The 23,897-nt window shown below is 51.7% G+C and overlaps 3 protein-coding genes across 8 annotated transcripts in view; 1 reads left to right on the top strand and 2 right to left on the bottom strand.

Annotated features, from left to right (window-relative positions):
* Window positions 1–8,399, bottom strand: part of BCL7C (BAF chromatin remodeling complex subunit BCL7C) — a 48,947-nt gene extending 40,548 nt beyond the window's left edge. The window contains exons 1-6 of one of the 4 annotated variants that reach the window (XM_025920376.2): window positions 8,048–8,382; window positions 7,456–7,534; window positions 7,022–7,130; window positions 6,760–6,921; window positions 5,281–5,366; window positions 4,534–4,729 (exon numbers count right to left, since the gene is read on the bottom strand). In XM_025920376.2, coding sequence (XP_025776161.1) covers window positions 4,604–4,729; window positions 5,281–5,366; window positions 6,760–6,921; window positions 7,022–7,130; window positions 7,456–7,534; window positions 8,048–8,139 — 654 coding nt within the window. In that variant the 5' untranslated portion in view covers window positions 8,140–8,382 and the 3' untranslated portion in view covers window positions 4,534–4,603. Of the gene's footprint in view, window positions 1–4,533; window positions 4,730–5,280; window positions 5,367–6,759; window positions 6,922–7,021; window positions 7,131–7,455; window positions 7,535–8,047 lie in introns of those variants that run through there. The other 3 variants (XM_086692359.1, XM_086692358.1, XM_025920367.2) reach the window with 3 other exon arrangements.
* Window positions 8,400–10,699: 2,300 nt separating this feature from the next.
* On the top strand, window positions 10,700–14,763 carry LOC147573005 (cardiotrophin-1-like). Of its 3 annotated transcripts, none has more exons than XM_086692355.1 (3): window positions 10,700–10,800; window positions 11,976–12,094; window positions 13,623–14,763. In XM_086692355.1, the coding sequence occupies exons 1-3, from the start codon at window positions 10,776–10,778 to the stop codon at window positions 14,097–14,099; spliced, it is 621 nt and encodes a 206-aa protein (XP_086548481.1). In that variant the 5' UTR covers window positions 10,700–10,775; the 3' UTR covers window positions 14,100–14,763. The 3 variants fall into 3 exon arrangements, 2 of the variants coding, with proteins under 2 accessions (XP_086548481.1, XP_086548483.1); XM_086692357.1 differs by having other exon boundaries at window positions 10,746–10,800; window positions 11,979–12,094; XR_015245532.1 differs by lacking the exons at window positions 10,700–10,800; window positions 13,623–14,763 and adding exons at window positions 10,803–10,940; window positions 12,812–13,614.
* Window positions 14,673–17,783, bottom strand: LOC112856221 (cardiotrophin-2; the record flags this gene model as incomplete). Its single annotated transcript, XM_025919784.2, has 2 exons — window positions 14,673–15,929; window positions 17,634–17,783. Coding segments are annotated over 2 exons (609 nt in total), but the record flags the coding sequence as incomplete, so codon positions are not given.
* Between the last annotated feature and the right edge of the window lie 6,114 nt (window positions 17,784–23,897).

Genomic DNA, 23,897 nt, shown 5'->3' with positions numbered 1-23,897 from the left:
ACTATTGATCTAAGCAGCAATACAGATGACTCTCAAAAACATTATGCTGAGTGAAAGAAAGCAGATGTGAAGAAGTACATACTGTATAATTCCATGCATATGAAGTTTTAGAACAGGTTAACTTAATCAAAACAAAACCAGAACAGTGATTGCCTCTGGGGGCTTGGGAAGGGTGGGAGAGGGGCACAGGAAATTTTCCAGGAGGATAATGATGTATTTGATAAGAGTTTGCATTATGCAGATGTGTGCATTTATTGAAACTCCCTGAATCATACAATTAATACCTGTGCATTTCACTATATAGATATTTTGTTTCAAGGGCAAAGAAAGACAAACCTGTAAAGAAATACTGGACTCTAGTCAATGACCTGCATGCTTAAGGACTTAGAGGGAAATATACCAGTGTCTCCAACTTATTTTGAAATGTATCAAGAAAATAAGATAGATTGATAGATGGATGAATGGATATGGATACGTGATAAACAAATACAGTAAGATGGTACAGAATCTAGGTGGCGGGTATATATACATATATATACAATTCTTCCAACTTGCTGCATGTTTGAAACTTTTAAAGGTTTTTTTGTTTTGCTTAAGTAATCTTTACTCCCCATGCGGACTTGAATTCATGACCCAGAGATCAAGAGTTGCTTGCTCTTCCGACTGAGCCAGCCAGGCACCCAGAAACTTTTTATAATAAAATATTAGGAGAAAAAAACCCTAAGTCTGATCATGTCACTTCTCTGCTCAGACCCCTTCAATAGCTCTTCATCTCGCCCAGAATAAAAGCCAAAGTCCTGACAATGGCCTCCAAGCAGGATTGATTTTGATTGCCATTTTATGATTGTGACCTGTGAGGCCCTACAAGAGCTGACCTCACTTCCCACTGCTCTTTCCCTACTTCCCTGTGCCCCAGTCACACTGATCTCATTTCCAGGGACACTCCAACTCAGGGCCTTTGCACTGGCTATTCCTTCTGCCAGGAATGCTTTCCCCCGGGATATCTGCATGGCTCTCTCCCTCACTACTTCAAGCTTTTCTTCAAATGTCTCCTCAGTAGGGCCTCCTCTGATCTCCCTATTTAAAATTGCAATCCACCCTTTTCCTATTTCCCTTGCTTTATTTTTTTTAGAGAGTGCTTATAACTTCCTACAGATGATACAATTTATTGAAGGTAAGCTCTGTGAAGGCAAAGACTTTTTTCCATTTTGTTTATGCTTTATCCCCAGGGCCTAGAATGGTGCCCATCAAACAGTAAGGGTGGAATAAATACATGTTTCTAGGAATAAAGGAATTCTTCTCCCTCCTTGAGCTCAGTCTGGTGCCAAAGACCCAAGTCAACACAGATCATCACAAGGCAACACCTGATGTCCCATGAAATGGCAGAGGAGGAGGCAGGGGGCATGACAAAAGAAGTCACCAGGAAGCCAAGGTTAGAAAAAAAAAGAATGCATCTCCCAGATGAAGAGAGGATAAGAAGAGATCTGCTAGCAGCATAAACAGCATGAGCAAAACCCTAGACTCAGAAACAGCAGAGTGATTATAAGCAGTTCTCAGGGAAGCAGTGCAGGGGTGGGGTGAAGCGGCAGGAGGTAGCCCCATCCTGCCAGGAAGGGGAACTGCAGGGTTCTCGCCAAAGGCAGTATCATGGGCAGATGTGAGTTTCTGAGACTGCCCAGCTGCTGGGTGGAGAATGGATTGCGGTGGGCAAGAGTGAAGCAGGAAACCCACCAGGAGGAACCTAGCAAACAGAAGGGCCCTAAAGAAAGGGGTAGATGGGAGAGTTATTCAGGACAGAGACTCAATGAAACATGATAGTTGATGGGACTCTGACTTCTGGGTGCTCCAGTCTGGGATTGAGGGGCCATTTCTGGGTACAGGTGATGGTAGGAACAGGGTGGGAGGAGAAGGATGCTGAGGGTCTGGACATCCCAGTGGAGATGTCATGCAGGCATCTGGCTGAGTCTAGAGGTAGGTGCGGAACCTGGATGCAGAGATTTGGGAGCCCTTGATTCAAAGGGTAGGTGGACCCAGCAGGGAGTGTGCATGAAGAGAAGAGCTAGGCCAAGGCAAGAGATATTTAAGGAATCAGGAGAGAGTGACAGAGCAGAAGAGAACGGGGGAGCACTAGAGGCCAGAACCCAAGAGTCAGGGGTGGAAGAATTTCCAAAAAGAGAGTGTAGACATCCCGAGGGGGTGGGAAGCAGGGAGGCAGGGAGGCAGGGAGAACATTATAAGGTGATGAGTGGGGGTGTGGCTGTGGAAGAAGTGGACTTTAAACCAGGTCACAGAGTGGACCACAGAGAGGGTGGGTGCAGGCCTGGAATAGGGGACAGATGCCTGGGGTCTGGGGCCAAGTGAGGAACAAGAATGGGGGAGACTCAAACTTTAGCCTTTCAAGGCTGCTCAGATATGGACTCCTCCTCCCCAGTCTCGCGGACGGGCAAGTCTCTGGCCTCTATCCCTACACCCTTGTATCCTCATCTGCAAAATGGAGTAATAGGAAAAACAGCTGTCATTTATTGAGCACTTATTATGTGTCAAGCCAAGGACACTCTCTCCATTATTTCCTCATCTAATCCTCACAACACTCTCACCAGGCTGACATTAGTATTATCGCCAGTTTACAGATGAAAAAACCGAGGCCCAGACAGGTTAAGTCACTTGGCTCAAGGCCACAAGCAAACGAATGGAGATGCTGATATTCAAGCCCAGAACCTATTTTCTGGGCTTTAACACTGTACGACTAACCCAAACAAGGCACTTCACAGTTTACAGAGCACTCCCATCACCTCATGGGGTGGTCAAAGGGAATCATGAGATGACCTCTATGCCCAAGAAAATGCTGAGATTATTACCACAGGTAGCAGGCTGAATAATGGCCCTCCGCAGATGCCCACAACCTAACCCCCAGAACCTGTGGATGTTACTTTATGTGGCCGACGAGATTTCGCAGGTGTGATTTAAGTTTAAGGGTCTTGAGATGGGAAGAGTCACCTGCATCATCCAGGTGGGCCCAACGTAGTCACAGGGGCCTTAGGAGAGGGAGGCAGGACCCGAGATGTGAAGATGGAAGAGACAGGGAGACCAGGAGGTGCCATGCTGAGGACGGAGGGAGGAACCCCAAATCATAGGACGGGTGGCATGGAGGAGCTGGAAAAGGCTGGGAAACAGATACTCCCCTGCAGCCTCTGGAAGGAACCAGCCCTGCTGGTACCTTGGCCTTAGCCCAGTGGGACTAATTTTGGACCTCTGGCCTCCAGAACGGTAAGGTAATAAATGTGTGTTTCTTTAAATCACGAAGTAAATCTGTGGTAATTTGTCGCAGCAGCAAGAAGCAGCAAATATTCCACATCACGAAACACCTGGCTCCCCTGGCCAGCCTTGGCTCAACTGTCACAAGTTCAGCTGCTATCAGGAAGCATCCCTCTGTTTTTAAATAGTTCTTTAAAAGTTCCAGTGTGGTCCCTCTGAACCTCAGTCTCTTCCTTTGTTAAAAATAAAAGTAGGGCTAATACACCTGACTCTACCTCTTTTGCAGGCACAGACTGAAGGTGCCGTATATCATTTGAAGGTTCCCACAAATCACTAGGGCAGATGAGGCCTCATTGTTGTCCCCATTGCTCAGATAGACAAGCTAAGGCTCAGAGAGGGGAAATGGCTTGCATACAGCCACACACCTAGTGAGTAACAGAGCCGGGGTTTGAACCAGGACCTCTGACTTCAGATCTACCACACTGAGGTTCATGTCTCACATGCCACCGCCCTGTCAGAGAAGCCTTCCCAGATACCACGGCACATTCATTTATTTGGTCACTCATCAAACAGTTGCTATAACTGCTCTATGCCCAACGTGGTGCTAGATAAGACTGGGGACCAAGTTCTGCACTCAGGAACCCACAACCTAGTGGACAAAACAAACAAAACAGCCATCCTAAACAGCCTGATAAATGTCTGCTGAGACAGAAGGGAGGAGGCACAGTGGGTGATGGAAGCCCTAAAGAAGGGAAACCGAGCCAGGGGTCAGGGAAGACTCCCTGGAGGAGGTAGCGATTGGGCTGAGGACAAGCAAGACTCAATGAGAAGTGTAGGCAGGGGTTCCGGTGGAGAAATGGCTAAGCAGAGGCCGGAGATACAAGTTGTAGATTCTTGAGGGCAAGGAATGTGTTGGGTCATTTCAGACCCCAAAGTCCCTCTGGGCTTCTGTGTTCCTATGTATGAATGGGAATCATGGGCCAGGGCTTTGGTAATTGCTGGGCCCAAGGGAGAGCTGAACAAGAAGTGGGGTCCTGGGATTCCCAGAGGAGGGCTGAAGGTCAGGAAGGGTCCAAGGTAAGGAGGACAGGGCAGGGTGGAGGGAGTTTTGGGGAGGAAGGGTCCTGGCTCAAGCTCCCATTCCATGTCTGACTCATGGTATGACTATAGGAGGATCCTCTTTGAGCCTCAGTGACTCCATCTGAGAAACAGAGCATGAGACAAAACTGTCTCCAAAGACCCTCCCCAGCCCTGACGGGGAAATGACATGACACAAAATTACAAAAGGGTCTTTATTTGTAAAAAGCCAAAGGGGCCCCTGGGGCGACAGGACAGGCAGGCCGGCTTCTCAGGGGTCAGGGGCATTTGGGCAGATGCGCTTGAGTGGGGGGGCGCCCTCCGAGTCCTCTGTGTCACCCTGGGCTGCCTCGGGGACAGGTGGCACTGGCTCAAAGACGGGGTAAGCTTCAGGGGCCTGGAGAGGAAGGGCGGACAGGCGTGAGCTCCACCCAAACCCAGGAGTACAGCCTCCTAGCCTCTGCCTTCTCCAGCGCCTCCACTCCACTCCCCTCCCGGACCTAGGAGTCTAGCCCAGGGCCAGGGACCCAGGAAGTAGATTAAGTGGGCACCGGAAACAACAACATCGTTTGGGGGGAAAGAAGCTGATACTTGATATTTCTGGAAAATGCATCAAGGTAGTCCTTGTGGAAAAAGTCAGAAGTCTGTCGGGGATCTCTTAAGCTAATTTTATAGTTTAAGATTAAGATAAAATAAAATACTTGGAGGAGCACCACGATCTTTTCAGGCTTTTAATGGTCTTAAATCAGCCCCGATCCAGCCCACAGGACTCTGTCTTAAAACACCCTTTCCTTTTCAGCCCTAAGAACCCAGCCTCTGAGACTTGAGCTGTGTCTGAGGTCTACATTTCCTGCCTGGACCTCAGCAGTGCAGCCCCCAAGCCTTTGGCTGCCCCAGAGCCCCCATTGCCTTAGAGACCCAGGAGTCCAGCCCTTTGGCTTCTCTCACCTCAGCCTCCAGCAATTCTGGAACAGGCTCCTCCTTGGTCAGCATTGGGGGTTCATCCGTGCTGCCTGCAGTTATGCCCCCAGGATCTGGAACATCAAGTTAACAGATATTCCCTGAGCAGGTGCTCCATGCCACAGCACAGACCAGGGCTGAGGGACACCGGGGAGGGAGCTGGGGACCTGGCTGCAAGCCAGAAGAGAACACAGGAAGGACATTTAAGTGGGATCTTGACAGGTGAGTAAGATTTCATCAGGTAGACAAACGGGGAGTGGAGCACATTTTAGGCAAACAGGACATATATTTAGTGAATACAGATTCTGAGGTTGGACTCCTGGGTTCAAATCCTGACCTTGGGCAAGTGACTTAATTCCTCTGGGCCTCAGTTTCCCCATCTGTAAAGTGTAAGTAATCACCACATGGACAGTTGTGAGGATTAAGTGAGATAATACAGGTAAAGCCCTTAGTAAAGCATCTGGCACATAGTAGGTGCTCAATAAATGCCTGTTATTATTTTTATGTTAGTAAAGGTGCACAAGTGCATGGCACAACCTAAACATAGCCCATAAGCCTAAGTCATGGTATTCTTGGAAAGGAATAATGAGACCAGCAGGGGTAGTTCAAGAAGGGCCCAGAATGCCAAGTGGAGGAGTCAAAGGTATAGGGAGCCATTGAAGGCTTTGAGGCAGAAAAATGAGCCTGGCAAACTTGTACTTTAGAAAAAGTTGCTCTGGCAGCTGTGCAGAGGTGACTGGGGGAGAGGAGACCCATAAGGAGGCTGGAGCCAGGTGGGGGTAAGAGACAGCTCTTCTAGGAAGGCAGACACATTTGGGACATGGTTCAGACCAGACAGGGGATTGTACAGAAGAGAGAGGAGGTGAGGAGGAATTATGCCCAAGATATGGGCTCACTGGCTGTGTGAGCTTGGGGTACTTCTCTGAGTTTCAGCTTCTCATCTACATGAGGGGGTGATAGCCCCCATAGGGTTATGAGGATTACGTGACCTACAACACATTCAGAAGGGCATCTGGCACACAGTCAGAGCTCGATAGGTATGGGCTGTTATTATCACTTATTAACCACCTTCAGGAATATCGCTATTATTTAGTCCTCAACAAATATTTATTGAGCACCTTCTATGTGTCCCACATTGTTCTGAGAATTCAGTAATGAACAAGATCAACGTGGACCCAAGGTTCAGGAAGCTGACATGAGGTGGGGGTTGGGGGGAGAAATAGTAAAAAAAAAATTTACATGAAAATCTCAGACGATGATTAGTTATCTAAAGACCCAAAGAAGCCAGAGGAATGAGACAGACAGTCGCTGGAGGTAGGATGGTGACTTTCTGTGAGAATCAGGGAAGACTTCCAGGAGCGGGTAACACAGGAGAGGAGTAGGTGTTGGTAGATGTAAGCTGGTGGCTTCAACTTTGCAGAGGACAAGAGTCAGAGGAGAGGGCTCTAGGGAGGCACCTGGTCCTACCTCTTTCTTGGCCCAGACGTGGGGGCTGAGCATCCTCTGGGACCCCTTCTGGTGGTCCAGCAGGTGACACAGGGCGGCTGGGCTGAGGGGTGCCCCCAGGGCTGGGCTCAGTGCCCTTTTGCAGGGAGCCTTCCGAATGGAAACTCTGGTTACTGTTCTCATCTGTGGGAGCAAAAGCCGAGAGGGTTGGGCCTGAGGGCCCCAGTTCTCTCCCTCATCTACAGCCCACACCTCCCCCTGAAATTCCAGGATCCCTACATACCATTGAGATCCAGCAGGATGAGAGGGCCACCCCCTCGGGGACTGGCGCCCCTGCCCCGTCGCTCCCGGCCTCGAGATCTCTCTGCCCCACCACCTGCCCTCCGCCGCTCCTGGGGGTTAAAGGGGTGAGGGTCAGTGGCAGCTTTCCAGTTAGTGCTTGCAAAGCCCCCACTGTACAAATTAGTAAACTGAGGCACAGAGAAGCAAAAGACCCTGCATGAGGTGACAGAGTGTGGCACAGTGAGTTAGGTCTTGAACTCAGGGGTCGGAAGCAGGAAAAAAGGAGAAGGGGGTGGAGTTGCTAATAATTGTTAACATCTGTCTTGGCTGCTGCATTTGAGGTCTCAGAGCGGGACTGGAGGTGGAGGCCAGGGTGGGGAGGGGCTCGCCTGAGGTTGCACAGATGAAGGGCCTGGTGTGGGAGAGCTTGCTCACCTCCTCCTGGGGGTCCACCACTGGCACCCACTTGAAGATACGAAGGGAAGTGTCGCCCACAGTCACCCAGCGCTTCTCCCTGTGGGAGGGTGGGGGGACTGGGTCAAAGTTCTGAGGAGAGAGCCCCCCCAGGAGCTGAACACATCTGGGGAGACCTGCAGAAGTAGGGGTGGTGCAGTTTTGCTAATGGGGCATAGTTAGAAGGAGAAAGTCCTGCAGACCCCAGGCCTTACGTGGGGGTGCCTCTAGAAAGAGAGTGTGGCTTGGGGCCATAGCTCTGCAGACCCCTGGGGTATACAAGAGAGCAAGACTAATGACCCAGCCGGGGACCACACCAATGAAGATCCTGGGCATACTTGAGGGAGGAGTGGCAAAGCTTTAGGGGGCGGGGCATAAATGAGGGTAAGGCTTGGGAACACGCTTTGTAGACCCTAGGGTGTAGCCAGAAGGGGGACAGAGCCCTATAGCTCCAGGGCGCAGCTGGGGGGTACACCTAACACCTGGGGGCCACGGCAGGCGAAGGGAGGGTAGACGCATTTGGGAGAGGAGTAGCCCCGCCAGGTCCCGTCCCTGGCCCCGGGGCAGCGCTCACCATCTCCGGACCTTCTCGATGGTCGCCATCACCTTCTTGATGTCATCCTTGGCCCGGCTCCGGGTCTCGGCCCGCACGGTCCGGCCGGCCATGCTGGCGGGGCTGGGGCCGAGGCCGAGCCCGCGGCTGGGCCGCCTCCCGTCCGGCGGGCTCAGGCTCGGCGCCAGACCCGGGCGCCGCTCTCTCCGCCTGCCGTCCCTCCGGGAGTTGGCCGCGCCCTCCCTCGCTCCCCAACGCCTCCGCGAGTCCCCGCCCCGCTTCCTGCCGCCGCGCCGCGCCCCGCCCCGGCCCGTCCCCGGAGCGGCCGGGCGGCGCGGGCGGCCAGAGCCCAGGCCTGGAAGCCGGCCGGCCCCGCCCCGACCGGGCCCGCCCCCTCGGGGCGCCCGGACGCGCAGCGCCCCCTACCCGCCACCAAGAGGGAGGGTTGGGGACAGCTCGGCGCCAAGACGCGCGCAGCTGGGCTGAGGCGGTGCGTTCAGACCACGTGGGCGCCAGAGGGCGCGAGGGGGTCACGGTCCCGGCGAGCTGCGCGGGGGCGGCCCCGAATGCTGTGCGCAGAGTATGTGTCCAGCCTCCCTTGGCTCTCGCTCCCAGACTGTTTTTCTCCAGCCATTCATTCAGCTGTCTCTTCACTGACTGCCCATTACCGGCCAGACGCTGCAAATATGAGTAGGTCTCCACCTACCAGAATGGCTAAAATGAGAACAACAGACCATATCAAGTGTAGACAAAGAAGTAAAGCAAGCAGAGCTCTCATTTCTGGGGGAGTGGAAACTGGTAGAGACGCTTTGAAAAACTGGCAGTTTTCTAGAGAAGCTGAACTTACACGTTCCAGCAATTCTACTCCTAGGTCATCAACACTCAACAGAAATACACAGGTATGAGCACGAAGAGGTGTGTACTGGAATGTTCATAGTACTGTCGATAATGTCCTCAAACTGGAAACAGCCCATCAAGAGGAAAGTGGAAAATGAATTGTAGCCTGTTCACACAGTGGACACAGCACAGAGTGATGTCTTGCTACACATCCAACAATAGGGACAAGTCTCATGAAAGAAATCAAATACAACAACACACACTGTATGATTCCTTTTATATGAAGTTCAAAACAGACAAAACTGATTTGTGGTGTGAGAAGTCAGGATAGTGGTCACCCTTAGGGCTGAGAGGGGCTAAAAGGGAGCTCTTGGACTGGTCATGTTCAGTTTCTTAATCTGATGTTGGTCCCCTCCCCCCAACATATTTACTCTGAATATTCACTGAACTGTACACTTTAGGATGAATGTACTTTTCCCTATGCATATTATACTTCAATTAAAAGTTTACTTCAAATGAGTGTGTTTAGGTTGATTTTATTTGAAGCTGTGTTTGCCAGCAGATATGACATGGGTTGCTATGTGTGTGTGTTGCAAGGGTGGGACTCTGGCCAGAGGGTTTAAAGGTATAAGAGAGTGATTATAACCAAATTTCTGGAGCCAAACTGCCTTGCGGAAAATCCCAGCTCTGCTTGTCCAGTGACCTTAGACAACTCACTTATCTCTCTATTCCCTCAGCTATAACATGAGAGTAAGTTAATATGTAATGTAGCTCCTGGAACAATGCCTGCACATAGGAAATGCCCAATAAATATTCGCTGTTAGTAAGTGTGTGATTGTGACCCCTACCAACAGTTGGCTTCGATTGTACCTGCTATGGCTTCTGCCCGTTAATGCCTTCTTTTATTCTGGCAATTATCTGCTTCTGGCAATACCCTCACAGACACATAGGCCTCCTTCCCAGTCCCTTCACTCACAAACCCCATCACCTGCTCTGGTCTCCCACATCAGACCGAGCTCCTCAGGGGGCCAGAGACCAAATATGGATCATTCCTGGGTCCCGGAGCCCAGGGCAAGTAGGTACTTGGGAACAATTTATGGTTGTAAGTGTGTACAGACCTTTCATCGTTTATCTGCATCAGGTGAGTGGGGTGGACATGTCGGTATGACCCCCCGTACCTTGTTCCTGGGTGAGAATGAAGGTCTACATGCAGTAGATGTGTGTAAGTGGGAGGGATTCTCTTACTGGGCCTGGTAAGGTGAAGTGAGCCGGTGTATCTGTCACACTCCTAGTAGGTGTGATAATGAGAGAGAGGGGGAGGGAGAGAGAGAGAGAGAGAGAGAGAGAGAGAGAGAGAGAGAGAGATAATGAGAGAGACAGAGAAAATATCTAAGACCAGAAGGTATTTGTCTGGGCAGGTGTGGCCCAAGCCTGAGGGCCCTCATCGCGGTTTCCCCCTCTTCCCCCAAACAGGAGGTAGGACCAGCACATTCCTGTCCTGCCAGCTCCACCCTTTCCTATCCCTCCCCACCCCGCACCCCTATCCCCCATCCCCCATCAGCTTTCTCGGAAAAGAAGCTCCGGCCCTAAGTCTTGCACCAGGTCAGAGCCTGAGCCTCCTCCTCCCCGCGGGACCAGGGCTGCCTCCGGGCCCCGGCACACCCAGCCTCAAGGTCTTAAACCCACCACGCAGACAACCTGCTAACCCTTCTCAGGCCCCTTTCCTGACTGGGCTGCGCAAGTAGGGAGCTGAGCTCAGAGCCAAGGAATCCTGCCTGGGGCGGGAGGGGGGGGGGGATTGTTTGGGGTCTGAGCCCTGATTGGCTGAGCCCGGGCCACGCCCCTACCCCTTCCCCTTCTCCCCCCTTCGGAAGGGGGGCGTGGAGGCAACCGGGATCAGCCAGGGGCCAGCATGAGCCGGAGGGAGGGAAGTCTGGGTAAGGGGCTGAAGGGCCGGATGTCGAGTGTCCGTGGGGAGCAGGGGTCTGAAGGGCTGGAAGCTGGGGTCAGTGTCCCAGCCACCCCGGGTCCGGGATGGGAGCGGCCTGAACTGGGGAGAGCAGGGCCCCGGTGTCAGGTAACGAGCGGGTGAGCTGTGGGTGAGCTGTGGGAAGGGACAAGAGCCAGAGTTTAGCGGAGGCCTGGGCTGTGCCTTCACAGGGACTTGGGCTCAGGGTTTCTAGATCACGGGTTCGAGTACACCCTGGGAGAGAGGACTGGGAGCTGGGTTTGGACGCCTGGATCCTCTGAGTATTGGGAAAGAATCAGAGTTGAGGGCCAGAGGGAAAGATAGAGTTAGGGAAGGAAGTTTCTTTGGACCACAGGAACCAGTGAGTGACAACAGGAGATGAAAGTCGAGGTTGTTAAGGATAGGGACAGGCGGTGGGAAATTAAGACTTGGGGTGGGGGGGCGGGGCGGGAGTTGCCGGGCCAGGACTACATTCCCCAGCATGCCTTGGTAGGCGCGCTGTGCAGCTCGGGAAATGTAGTCATGCTTCCGGGGCTCCACCCTCTAGCTTACGCTAGGAAAGGCTAGTCGTGGATGATGCGGCTTTCTAGCTTTTTGCACAGAAGGTCCTTTGGGGAGGAAATGGGACTTCAGTCTCCCAGTCTGTAGAATGGGCTTAAAGGAGCATTCCGACTTGAAATTCTGTGCTTCAATGATGTTAAACTTCACCATCACTGAGGTACCGAGATATGTGAAACCTATCCTCAAAGGGCTCCCAGACTGAGGCAGATTCACACAAATAAAGGAGCCATTAAAAAAACTACCTTGGAAGTATGAGTAAATGGCCTAAAATAAAAGGAAAAAGTTAATTTAAGAGAGGGGTGAATCCAGAGGCTGCACTGAGGAGGCAATATTTGAATTTGGCTTTAATAGGATTTCAACAATGATTTGGCATCAGAGAATACATTGCAGGTAGGACAACTGTTTGGCGAATGTCTGGTGCCTCATTTACCATCGGTGGGAATGGGACATACCCTGCCCGGCTTAAAAGTTGGAGAATTCAGAGCAGAGCTTCTAGATTCAGGAAGGAAGAGCCAGCCTGCAAGAAGTGGTCAAGGCGTAGGGGTTTGGGCTGCCCTCATCCCTACCCCTTTTTCCCACCAGAAGACCCACAGGCTGACTCCACAATCTCACTCCTTCCCCACTTGGAGGCCAAGATCCGTCAGACACACAGCCTTGCCCGCCTCCTCACCAAATATGCTGAGCAGCTGCTCCAGGAATATGTGAGTGGGAATGGGGATGGGGGTGCCAGAGGCCTGAGGAGTGGGGAAGTACAGATCACAGAGGTTCCTGACCACCCATTTTTCCACCCTCATTTCCCAGCTGCAGAAAAATGGGACACAATTTGCCATGCTGGCAAATTGGGGAACTGGCCCCTCTCTGTGCCCCAAATGCCCCTGTGTCTGCCCCAGCTTGGAGGCTCCCCTACCACATTGCATTAAGACAGAGGCAGAGAGAGTAAAGAGAATTGAGTGAGTGAGTCAGGAAACCTAGGTTCTAGGCTCTCTGTGATCTTGTCACCTTACCACCATGGGCCTTGGTCTCCCCAGCTATTAAAGGAGGCAGTTTAACAAGATGAGTTGTAAACTCATCTACCTGTGCTATACAGAGAGATCAAGAAGGGGTTTCAACATGGGGCAAAAATTCCAGTCCAAGAAGGGACTTTTACAGAGGAGGGGGATCTGCCACCATCTTTGGTTAGGCAAAGATGGGCACTACCCAAGGAAGGAGGGTATTTCCACCAATTACTCTGGTGTAGTGGAAGGAGGGTATAGCTTTGAATCAGAAAGACTGTAGGTCTGCTAACTTGCTGTGACCTTGGACAGTAATGGTAACATGAAAAAAGAATGATGTAACAATTATGAAAGTGGAATCAGAGAGAGAACTAGCTTTGTAATTCTGTGAACATTGGTTCAAAATCCAGCTCTGTCCTTTCCTAGATAGATGACCTGGGGCAAGTCAATTTACCTCAGCAGCCTCAATATCCTCATTTATAAAATCAGCATCATCATAATCATCACATCCATTATTGGAAAGATTAGGAAATAGTGTGTTTAAAGCAGCAAACAGTGCCTGAACCAGAGACAAGTGTCAGCAAAGGATAAATGGTACAGTTGTAGCATGTTTACAAATTACAAATCTCTTTTATCTTTCATTTGTTCATTTGTATGACAGTTATTCAGTGAGCCCCCTGCAGGTGCAGAGATAGTGGAGGATGGGGGGAGAGAGAGAAACAGACGGTTTTCAGCAGTCTCTGTGTGATTCTCAGGAAATCCTTAGTAGAAAGACAGGACAGGGAGCTGATCCCGCATTTTACAGATGAGAAGAGTAAGACTCAGAGAAGGGAAATGGTATTGCATGAAACTGCATTGCTAGCAAGTGGCAGAGACAGGATTTGCGCCCCGGTCTGAAAGATGGCATTAATAAAAGAACTAACATTTATTGTGCCCTTCCAGTGGGCCAGGATCTGCTGGAAGCATTTTTCCATGCTCGGAAATACCCTGTGAAGTGGATACTGTTATCTCCATTTTAGAGATGAGGAAACAAAGGCACTGGTGTAAAGCCCACTTTTGGGGGGGGGGGGGGATCGTGTTGTCGTATCAAACACAACAGTTGTGTTGGGAGGAATGTGTCATTTGCGAGGTGGGGAAACTAAGGCCCCAGAGAGCGGGAGGAGTGGAGAGTGGAGGAATTCTGTCGCGGCGCCTCTCGGGGAAGGGCGGGGCCCCCCTGACTGCCGTGTCTCCGCAGGTGCAGCACCAGGGAGACCCCTTCGGGCTGCCCGGCTTCTCGCCCCCGCGGCTGCCAGTAGCCGGCCTGAGCGCCCCGGCACCGGGCCACGCGGGCCTGCCCGCGCCCGAGCGGCTGCGGCTGGACGCGGCGGCGCTGACCGCGCTGCCACCGCTGCTCGAAGTGGTGCGGCGCCACCAGGCGGAGCTGAACCCGCGCGCGCCGCGCTTGCTGCGGCGCCTGGAGGACGCGGCGCGCCAGGCCCGGGCCCTGGGCGCCGCGGTGGAGGCCGTGCTGGCCGCGCTGGGCACCGAGACTCGCGGGCCCCGGCCCGAGCCCGCCGCCGCCGCTGCCGCCGCCGCCGCCGCCGCCGCCGCCACCGGCGCAGGCGTCTTCCCTGCCAAGGTTCTGGGGCTCCGCGTGTGTGGCCTCTACCGCGAGTGGGTGAGCCGAACCGAGGGCGACCTGGGCCAGCTGGTGCCCAGTGGCCCGGCCTGAGCGCGGGGCTGCAGCTTGCTGTCACCCCCTCCTAGTCCGTCTCTGTCGGTGCCTAATGAGGGCGGACTGTCTGCGTCTCTCTTGTCTCTGCCATCTCTCTGTGCTTTGTAAGCGCTCCATGTCTCTTTCTCTATCGGATCTCCTTGTGTCTGTGACGTCCCATGTTCATCATTTTCTTGCTTTCCCCCCTCTTTTCCATTTTTTGGGCCTGCCTCCGTCTCTCTTGGTCTCCCCCTTCACCTGTCTCTGGGGGGGTCTCTTTGTTTTCCCTTTTCTCCATCTCTTGTCTCCCTTTGGCCCCATGTGAGCAGGTGTACCTCTCCACCTCATCTCAAGGAGGGGACACCTCATCAACTCTGTTTCTTTCACTGCCTGTCTCTGTCCTTTCCTGGCCAGGGACCTGGCTGCCAGCCCTGGTGGGAGGGCTACTCCAGACAAATTTCAGCCACCTTCCCACAGTGCATCACTCCCCCTGCTTGCTTCTCCGTTTGATGTCCTTTGCCTCCTTCACCTCCTCTGCCCTATCCCCATACATCCCCCCACCAAGCCAAATCTATGGAGAGAAAAAAAATCAACACCTTAAAACAGTTTTATTCCTGAGAATAAATTAATTTTTTGTAAATAAAATGTTTAAAAATAAAAAAGAACACTAAAGTTACCAGTATATACAGTTGCCGAAAATGGGGAGACACCTTTGGGGAGAAGAGGATCCTTGGGGCACAATCTGGTCCCCCAGACATACCCAAAAGCTACAGTATAAATAGGAGATTAACAAATGCCCCCAGGCCAGGGATATTGTCCATCACTCTAGAACAGGAAGTAGATGTGTCCTGAGCTGGAAACATCTATATGAGTACTTTTTCATTTGGACTTCCATTGATTGGGAAGTGAAGTCCCTCAAGATGGAAAGTTGGAACAGTGGCTATAGTCAGGAAAGTAGACTAGGGGAGGCAATGAACTCCAGCAAGAAGGGGAGACCTATCTGCTCAGAAAGCCCATAGCTTCATACAGAAAATGAGGTAGAAACAAAAAGGCAGCCCCTGGACCTCCTCAAAATTACAGGAAAAGGAAGGTCTCAGGGAGAGCCCTGGCATTCTTTCCACCCAAGATGGGGGCAACCAGGACCACTGGATTGAAAGAATCCACAAAGTGATACCCATAGAGTCCCACCCAGATCTGGAAGGGAGGTATAGGACCTAGGCAGGAAAGACCCAGGCAACAGGGACTTGAGGCCTGGTTCCTAGGAAATATTCCCAAATAAACAAGCCCTGTCTGCTAGACAAGATGTGTCTCCTTTAGCGAAGAAGCAAGGCAGGAAAGAGTCCATTGGGAAAGAAGTGTTGCAGCTTCTGGCAGGAAGTCCTGCCTCATCTATCCAGGGTATTTGGCCTTGAGCAAAGCCAAGTCCCTCACAGCTCGGTCTGTCCAGTGGCCATATTCCCGGGTCACTACATAGCCTCGACATTTCCTCTCAAAGGCTGAAGCCCCAAACGCAACAACACCGAGAGTGTCCTCTTCCGGGGGAATGGGCAGGCCCAGAGCAGTCATGATTGCAGCCATGTTGCCCAACAGGCCTTGGGCCCTGAGTCTTGCGGCGCCGAGCTGAGCCAGCAGGATAGGACTGCCAGGGTTCAGGTCTCTCTGGTCATCCCCTACGAGCTGGAGGTGCTGGGTCAAGGCCAGGAAGGCCCCCTGGGCATGGCCCAGCCGCTCCCCATCATCCAGGGCATGCCAGGTCTTGAAGGAGACAGCGGCAGGAGGCAGGCTGCTGAGCTGAAGCTCAGGGGCTGAGAAACCAGGGTCGCTAAAGGGGCTGCCCTGGTACTGGAGCTGCATGAGAAACAGAGACAGATAGGAATGCGGGGACGGAAGTGGTGCTGACTTCACATCTGCCTTCCATAAGACTGACATTTTCCCAGGGGGAGGAGTTAGTGGGATGTCCTAGCACAGAGCCTGGGCTCTGTTAGGTTCCAGGTTCATGTATAAATTGTACAACTTTGAATCACAGCTTCAGTAATTCCCATGCGTAAAAATGATAAGAAGTAGTATATATAAAGCACTTAGCACAGCACTTGGCATACAATAAGGGCATGATAGGCCACTATATTACATTAATATCATGACATCATGACACTATGATTGTGTTATTTATTATACTATTTTCAGTCTAAATATATTATTGACCACGTAGTTATAGTCTATATGTATCTTTATTTATAGCATTTAGTTGTTTATGCTTATTAATTTTATTATAATCATTAATAAATAATTGTTAACATTATTAAATTTAGTTGAGTGCCTTCTCCATTAAAGTTCTTGCCTCCAGGGGCGCCTGGGTGGCGCAGTCGGTTAAGCGTCCGACTTCAGCCAGGTCACGATCTCGCGGTCCGTGAGTTCGAGCCCCGCGTCAGGCTCTGGGCTGATGGCTCAGAGCCTGGAGCCTGTTTCCGATTCTGTGTCTCCCTCTCTCTCGGCCCCTCCCCCGTTCATGCTCTGTCTCTCTCTGTCCCAAAAAATAAATAAACGTTGAAAAAAAAAAAATTTAAAGTTCTTGCCTCCATAAACCTAGACCCACAAAATCTTAGTGCGCACTGATAAATCCCCAAATTGGTAGCCCACCTAGTCCTCCATCACTATTTTAGGTGAAGAAACTGAGGCTCACGGTGCCCAAAGCCACCCAGGGAATGATGGCAGCTATGGCATAAGAAACTAGATTTAGTAAACTTGACATGGGCCTGGAATATAGCACAGGGGAGGAGTCACAAATCCTAGGGCCTCCAGGAACCAGATGGATTGTGTAACTGGAGGAAGAAGGCAGAACCAAGATGGGGTGAGGAGGGGCCAGGAGGGTCCCTGTGCCTGTTTTAGACAGGCAGTCATGTTCAAAATTTGAACAAGGATTTCATGGCCCAAACAGAAAACATCTGTAGGTCAGATTCAGCTAGCGGGCCGCTGCTAGTTTGAACTTCTAGACAGTGTAGGGGTGTTGCGGGAGGATTGGCACTGCCAGTGATTAGCTGTGTGATCTTAGGCAAATTATTCACCCTCTCTAAAACTCAGTTTCCTTATCTGTAAAGTGGATTATGATTCTATCTCTCAGAACTGTTTGAAGAGTCAGCAAGATAATGGGCAGAGTGCCCAGCCCGAGCACATGGCTCAAGTAAGCACATAGCGCGAGGTGATTGTAGAAATAATTATGACCCTGTAAAGTCTTTCTCTGTATGTGCTGTCTTTGACTCTTGTAACAGTCCTGAAAGGTCAGCAAAAGCAGGATCACAAATTCCATTTTGCAGATGAGGAAGCTGAGACCCACAAAGAGAGAGAGAGAGAGAGAGAGAGAGAAGGAATGACAGCCCAAGGTCACCAGCTATCAGTGACAGTGTTTGAGTGAGTCTCTAGTTGACAGAGCCCCTGTGCCCTCAGACTCATGGGGGAGCCTTCTCCTGGCCTTGCTCTGCTTCTCCTACTTAGAGTTGGGCAAGGAGGGCACTTTCCCTCTCCCCTCATCCCCTGCTTATGCCCAGTGTCACTCACGTAAGTCTGCAGCAGTGTTGATGTATTCTTCTGCATGTAGAGGGCCAGGCTGTAGGCTTGACTAATGGGCTCAGCTGGCGAGATGGGAGCCCCAAGACTGAGGGGTAGCAGCAGTAGGGTCAGCAGGCAGAGGGGGGCTGTCAGAGAAAATCGGAGGTCAGATCAAATTCCTGAGCCTGCCTGCTGGTTCATTCATTTTTTAAAAATTGTTTGTTTGTTTGTTTGTTTGTTTGTTTGTTTGTTTTGAGAGAGAGAGAGGGAGTGAGAACCCAAGCAGGCTCCACCCTGTCAGTGCAGAGCCTGACGTGGGGCTTGAACTCACAAACCATGAGATCATGACCTGAGCTGAAACCAGGAGTCACACACTTAACCAACTGAGGCACCCTGGCGCCCCAGTTCACTCACTCTTTGTAACAACTCTTCAAGTGGCCACAGACTTTGTGGCCTGCAACAATCTTGTGTATCCAAGTCAGGACAGAATCACCCTGTAAGTAGATTATTTCCAGCCCAGAACATTCCCCTGAACTCCAGACCTGTGTATTCAACTTCCTGCTTGACATTTTCCCTTGGATATCAATAAGATTCTCAACTCAAAATGTCTAATACTCAACTCTCGATTCCCCTTCTACCCTCCTCCCCCAGTCTTCCCCCTCTCAGGCAAAGCTGCTTCCGTTCTTCCAGTTGCTCAGGTCAGAATGTGGGGTCCTCTCTTTGATGCGTCATTCTCTCTTGCTCTCCACATTCACCCCCACAGTAAATCCTATCGGCTCTGTCCTTAAAAGGTAGCCAGTGCAGGTCTGTGTTTCTTGATCTGAGTGCTCATGACAAGGATATGATCACTTTGTGAAAATTCATTGAGCTGTACACTTAATGAGTTGTACACTTTTATATTTGTTATTTTCAATAAAAAGTTTTAAAACTTGAAAAGATGGATCCAGCATCTACCTACTTCCCCCCTCCTATTGCTACCACCTGAGTCCCGGCCACCAGCACTTCTCACCTGGACTGTTACCGCAGCCTCACCCCTGGTCTCTGCTTTCACCCTTGTTCCCCCCCACCCCCCACCCCTTCCAACTCCTCAGTCCAGCTAAATCCCTCCTCTGCCTGAACACTCCCTCTGCTCCCACCTCACACTGTGAAAGTGTGTAAGCCAAAGCCCCCAGTGGTCTACAAGGGCTAGCCCCTCTGTATTGGCCTCCTATCTTCTCTAAGCATTCCTCCTCAGGCCTTTGCCCTTGCTGGGCCCTGCAGGACCACCCCCAAACCTTTCCAAGGCTGGCTCCTTCTTGTTCTTCAGGCCTCAATTCAGATGAGCTGTCCTGACTGCATATCAAAAGCCCCTTCCCTCTCCCCGATTTATAGTCTTCAGAGATTTGCTATTTCTCTTTATTTATTTGTCTACTTGTTTGTTACTGTCTCTCCCCCTAGAATGTTGGCTCCAGGAAAGGAGAAACTCCCCCTGGTTCATTAGCTGCTGGTTCCCCAGCATCTAGCACAGAGCTTAATAAATATTTGTTGAATGAATGCTGCCATGAACATCCTTATCCCAGGCTCTTTGGGCACTTTTTCAAAGAGGGAATGTCTGGATTGGAGGATGTGCTCATTTTAAATTTGAGTAAATGCCGCCAATTGTCCCCTTAAAGGGCAGGCCCAGTTGTTCCCAGTGTGAGGCTTGGAGAGGAGGAGAATTACCTAAGGTCACCAGCAGGAAGCAATGGAGAGGAGAGGCAAATCAGGATGCCTCCTTTGTTCCCCTTTCTACATTCCCGAGTCCCCTAAATTCAGAACTTAAGGGAAGACTGATAGTGAAGGCCCATTCATTCATCCATTCATTCAACAAGCTTGGATCTTAGCACTCACCTTCGATCACACAGGCATTATAATTTCCTTACTTAGGACATTATTGTCTGTCTGCAGAATGAAATCTCCATGAGATTATAGATTTTTGTCTGTTTGTTCACTGCTGTATCCCCAAGTGCTAAGAAAACTACCTAGCACATAATAGGCGCTCAATAAATATTTCTTGAATGAATGAATGAATGAATGATGAACAAAGCCTTCTGCATGTAAGGATCTGGCGGCTCCTAGCATGCAGACAGCCAGGTGCATGAGTCATATGGGCCGAGGGCCAGTGAGTACCCCTTCCCTCCTGGTCTCTAGGCCCTGGCACTCTGTCCCCCTCACTCACCTAGCAGATAGCTCATGCTCCCTCCTTGGTTCCTTCCTCTCTCCAGTCTCTGGGTTCTTCTGGGGCACCTATCCTCCTGCCCCTCAGGTGGCTTTATACCTGGGCTGAGCCCTGAGACCGCCCGAGAGGGAGGGAAGGAGTCACACCCTGGGGTGGGTGTGTGTTGGGGGCGCAGGTGCAGAAGCCCCAGAAGCAAGGGACAGCAGGGAAGGGGACACTAAGGTGACACCCTAGTCCCCTACAGCCCCCAAACTCGACCTTAAACCCTGGTTGCTGGGAGGGAGGGGTCAAAGGCGGGGAGGGGATTATCGGGGGACAAAGGGGCCGCCCTGCTCCCTGCTGCTCCTCACGTCCTGGGATCCAGTTTCTCGTGAGGAGGCGGCCTCCTGCCCCGCCCCATGGGGACTGGGCGCTGCCCGCTCTGGCTCCCTCTCCCCAGGAGTTTGGAAAAGGGATGGGAGTGGTGGCATGTGAGCAGCATCGCCAACACCCAGGTACACCCTTAGACATAGGAACATGTGCACGTCTACACACAGGCTGGCACACGGGTGCACACCAGACGTGTGAGCACACTTGCATACATTCATTCATTTAAGTACGTGTTCACACCGACTGTGCTACTCCCTGTTCCAGGTGCTAGGATAGGACCGGAACAAGTCCAACAAAACCCCTGCCCTCAGAGAGCTGACACTCTAGTGGACATGGCTACACGTATACTGAATCACACACATCCTGCCAGGCCTACACGTTACACAGGGAGAATCAGACACACAAGTGCGGACGTGTCCTCACGAATGCATGCAGACAGGTGAACACATAGCCACACCCAGGGGCCCCACCAGAGGCACGTGCGTGGAGCAGACATGTACATATATGGGGTGTACACACACCATGGTCACGTGTGTGCACACAGACACACATGCGGCGGGAGGTCAGGAGTCCTGAGATCTAGCCACGTTTTAGTCTCTGCTGTCCTGGAAGATCTTGGGCCAGTGGCTGCCTTCTGCCCAGACACAGCGCATGCCAGACACATAGACATATACCTAAGGCCTTTTCCAGCTAGGGAAGCCTTGTGGCAGAGAGGACTATGGGCAGACAGGTGCTGGGTTCTGGGCCTTCTTCAGAGCTTTCCCAGTCTCTCCATAAGGAAGCACTGTTCAGTTCTAAGCACCTGCCCACCCTCTGGGTCAGAGTGTTCAGGCAGGCCCCTACCCTGCTTCTATCCTGTTGGGGGATGGAATATTGCTCTACCTTCTTCCCTCATGTGGAGGAAGAAGGCCCATACCCTTCTTACAAAGGCAGGAGATACATCTGTTTACTCATTCACTCATGTATACATTCAATCAGCAGATATCGATGGAGCCTCTACTGTGTGCTGGTACCAGGGCGAATCGTAAGATGGGCCGCACACCCACCTCGCAGGGTGCACAGCCCAGAGTTCACAACAACATCATGTGAACTGATAAAAAACAAAATTTCCTGAAGCGACAAAGTGCTAAGAAGAAGCCAAAATAGGTTGATGTGATTAGCTTGGGGAGTGGGGGGCTGGGGGTGGGTGGGGTTGAGGAGATTTAGATAAGGAGCCTGAGGCCCAGAGAGAGACAGCTACTTACCTGGAGTCACACAGCAAGGCCAGAACAGATCCTAGACTCCTGCCCCCCAACTTGGGACCAGATCTGGGTTGTCCCCTCAGAACTGTGAACTGAAAGAAGGAGGAAGTTGAAGGAAAGATGGGCTTTGGGGTGGGGGATCCTAAATTGGGTCTCTGAGGCCAGGAGCTGCCAGGGCTGCCAGAAGGGGCCTGTGCTAGGCAGACAGTGATGTCAGGGGATTAGCCTAGGCCCTTTGAGTGGGTGCACTGAGGCGTAGGCCAGGCCAGGTAATGAAGGGGGAGGTGGCAGAGGAGGAGGGCAGGAGAGGAGGAGGGGAAGAGGGAGGCAGATACTCGATCTGGTGCTATTCACAGGTGGACAGTGGACGTGGGGCTGGGCCTCACTCGAGAAGGCAGGCTCACCCTCACCCGACCTTATCACGTCCTGCTTCTCTTGGGGGTTTCTCTCTCTGGACCCCTAGTTTCCCTTTGCAGCTGGAGGAACTGGCCCCCAGCCCAGGCCTGGCTTTGTCCCAAGGCGTCTGTCTTGGCAAAGGTCATCAGCTCTGCCACCCTGTCCGGCCCCACCTCACAGGCCATCTGTTTCCATCTCTGTTTTGGTCTCACCAAAAGCTGCTGCCCGGGGATCCCCCCCAACTTAGGAGCCAGTAGACGTGGATGCGAGTCCTGCCTTTGTCCATTGCTAGTTGGGGCCAAACCCCCAACCTCTCTGAGCCTCTGTTTCCTCATCTGCAAACGGGGTAATAATTCCCACCACCTGGGCTCTCACTGACCCCACCCACCAAGTGCCTTGACCCCTGCTCCTCCCAGGCCTCCAAGGGTTACCCCAATGGCACATAAAGCCTCCAACCAATGGCAAAAGCCTTGATGCTGCACAACCCCATGTTTGGAGGCCAGTCCCCACAGGCCATACATATGCTCCCAAGAGATCTGTCCTGTCCTTTTCCCAGGACACTGAAGCATGACCCTAGTGTCACCCAGCAGGTCACATAATGAGACCTATTCAGAACAGATAAATGTGAACTTCAAACCAGATCCTCACCCTGACCCCAGTATTAAGCCCAACCCCATTTGTACCCCTACCTCTCCAGGCAAAGAGAACAGTAAGTACAAAGGCCCTCATGTGGGAGCAGGCATGACCGTTTTCAGGAACAATCAAGGCCAGCAGAGAGAGCAAAGAGACTGGTGGTTGGTGAGGTATGACAGGTTGGGGAGGAGCAAGAGTCACCTTGCCCTCTCCTGCCATCTCCACATCTCCCTTGACTCCTCTGTGCCCTCAGGACACAGTCCAAACTCTGCAGCCTGCCCTTTGAGGCCTGCAATCCCCTAGTCCCTGCGCAGCCTTGCAACTCACTTCTTGCTTTTTCCTACCTTCTCCCTCAGCTCTGCAACCTACTTATAGGCCTGCTTAACACCAGGCCTTCCTCATGTAATTCTCCCTATATAGAGAGCTCTCCTGCTCCCTCTTCACCAATACAATCTCATATTTTAAACTTTGACTTGGGTTTTACCTCCTCTGGGAAGCTTTCCCTGTCTCCTCTGCTCCCTCTGGGTTTCCACAGTCCCCAAGTTTCCCCTGTCCATTTACTGATCACCATATGTTGTGATTCTCAGTCTCCCAGTGTCTCTCCCCAATGTAACAGGAGGCAGGGACTTGTCATCTCTGCAGCCCCAGCACCAGGCCATGTACAAAGGAGACACTTCAGTGAGTGTCAGGTGAAGGAAGACAAACATAATGGTTCCAGTTCCAAGGAGGCTGGTCTACTGAGAGGAGCACCTGATCTCTCAGAGCCCCCACGTCAGTGCCTCATCCTAATGGAGTGGCAGGATGGAGGGGTGTTGAGGGCTCTTGGAAGAGAGGTCCCCAGCACAGGGATCATCAGGGTGAAGAGCACAGCCCATTCCATTCAAACCCCATGGTCCTCTGCTGCACTGTTCCAGAGCCCCAGCTGGTAGCCATTGAGGCTGGGCACCTGTCCTCCTGGAGCAGCTCAGCCCAGCAGCTCAGCCTCATCGCCTCCAACATTTCTCCAGTGCTTCCTAGGGGTCTGGTGTTGTTTGAAGCCCTTGTATACACTACCTCATGCTTCCTTTATAAAACTGTCTTCCTCTTTCACAAATGAGGAGATTGAGGCACTGCCAGGTTAAGTGATCACCCCAGGGTCACATGGCTAGCAGGGAGCAGTGCTAGGATTTGAACCCAGGCTCCAGAGCCAGGGCTCTTTATTGTTATCATCACCTATAATCTCTGGGGTTTGACACTTTCCAGTTCATGAGCCCTTCCCACAGCCCCTGTTGCCCTGGGGTCCCTTCAGGGTTATCTGACAAGGGCTGGCATCCCCATTTTGCAGATGAGATCCAGGAAGGAATGACACGAGAAGGTGAGAAAGAAAAGAATCCCTTTTTTTTTTTTTTTTACCAGTCACTCTGTACCTAGACATTATCTCATTTAATCTTGTAACAA

Source organism: Puma concolor, chromosome E3 (genome assembly GCF_028749965.1).
Source record: "Puma concolor isolate L17-30 chromosome E3, mPumCon1.1.hap2, whole genome shotgun sequence".
Lineage (NCBI taxonomy): Eukaryota > Metazoa > Chordata > Mammalia > Carnivora > Felidae > Puma > Puma concolor.
The sequence above is the reverse complement of the archived record's forward strand: the minus strand, read 5'-3'. Positions and strand labels throughout refer to the sequence as shown.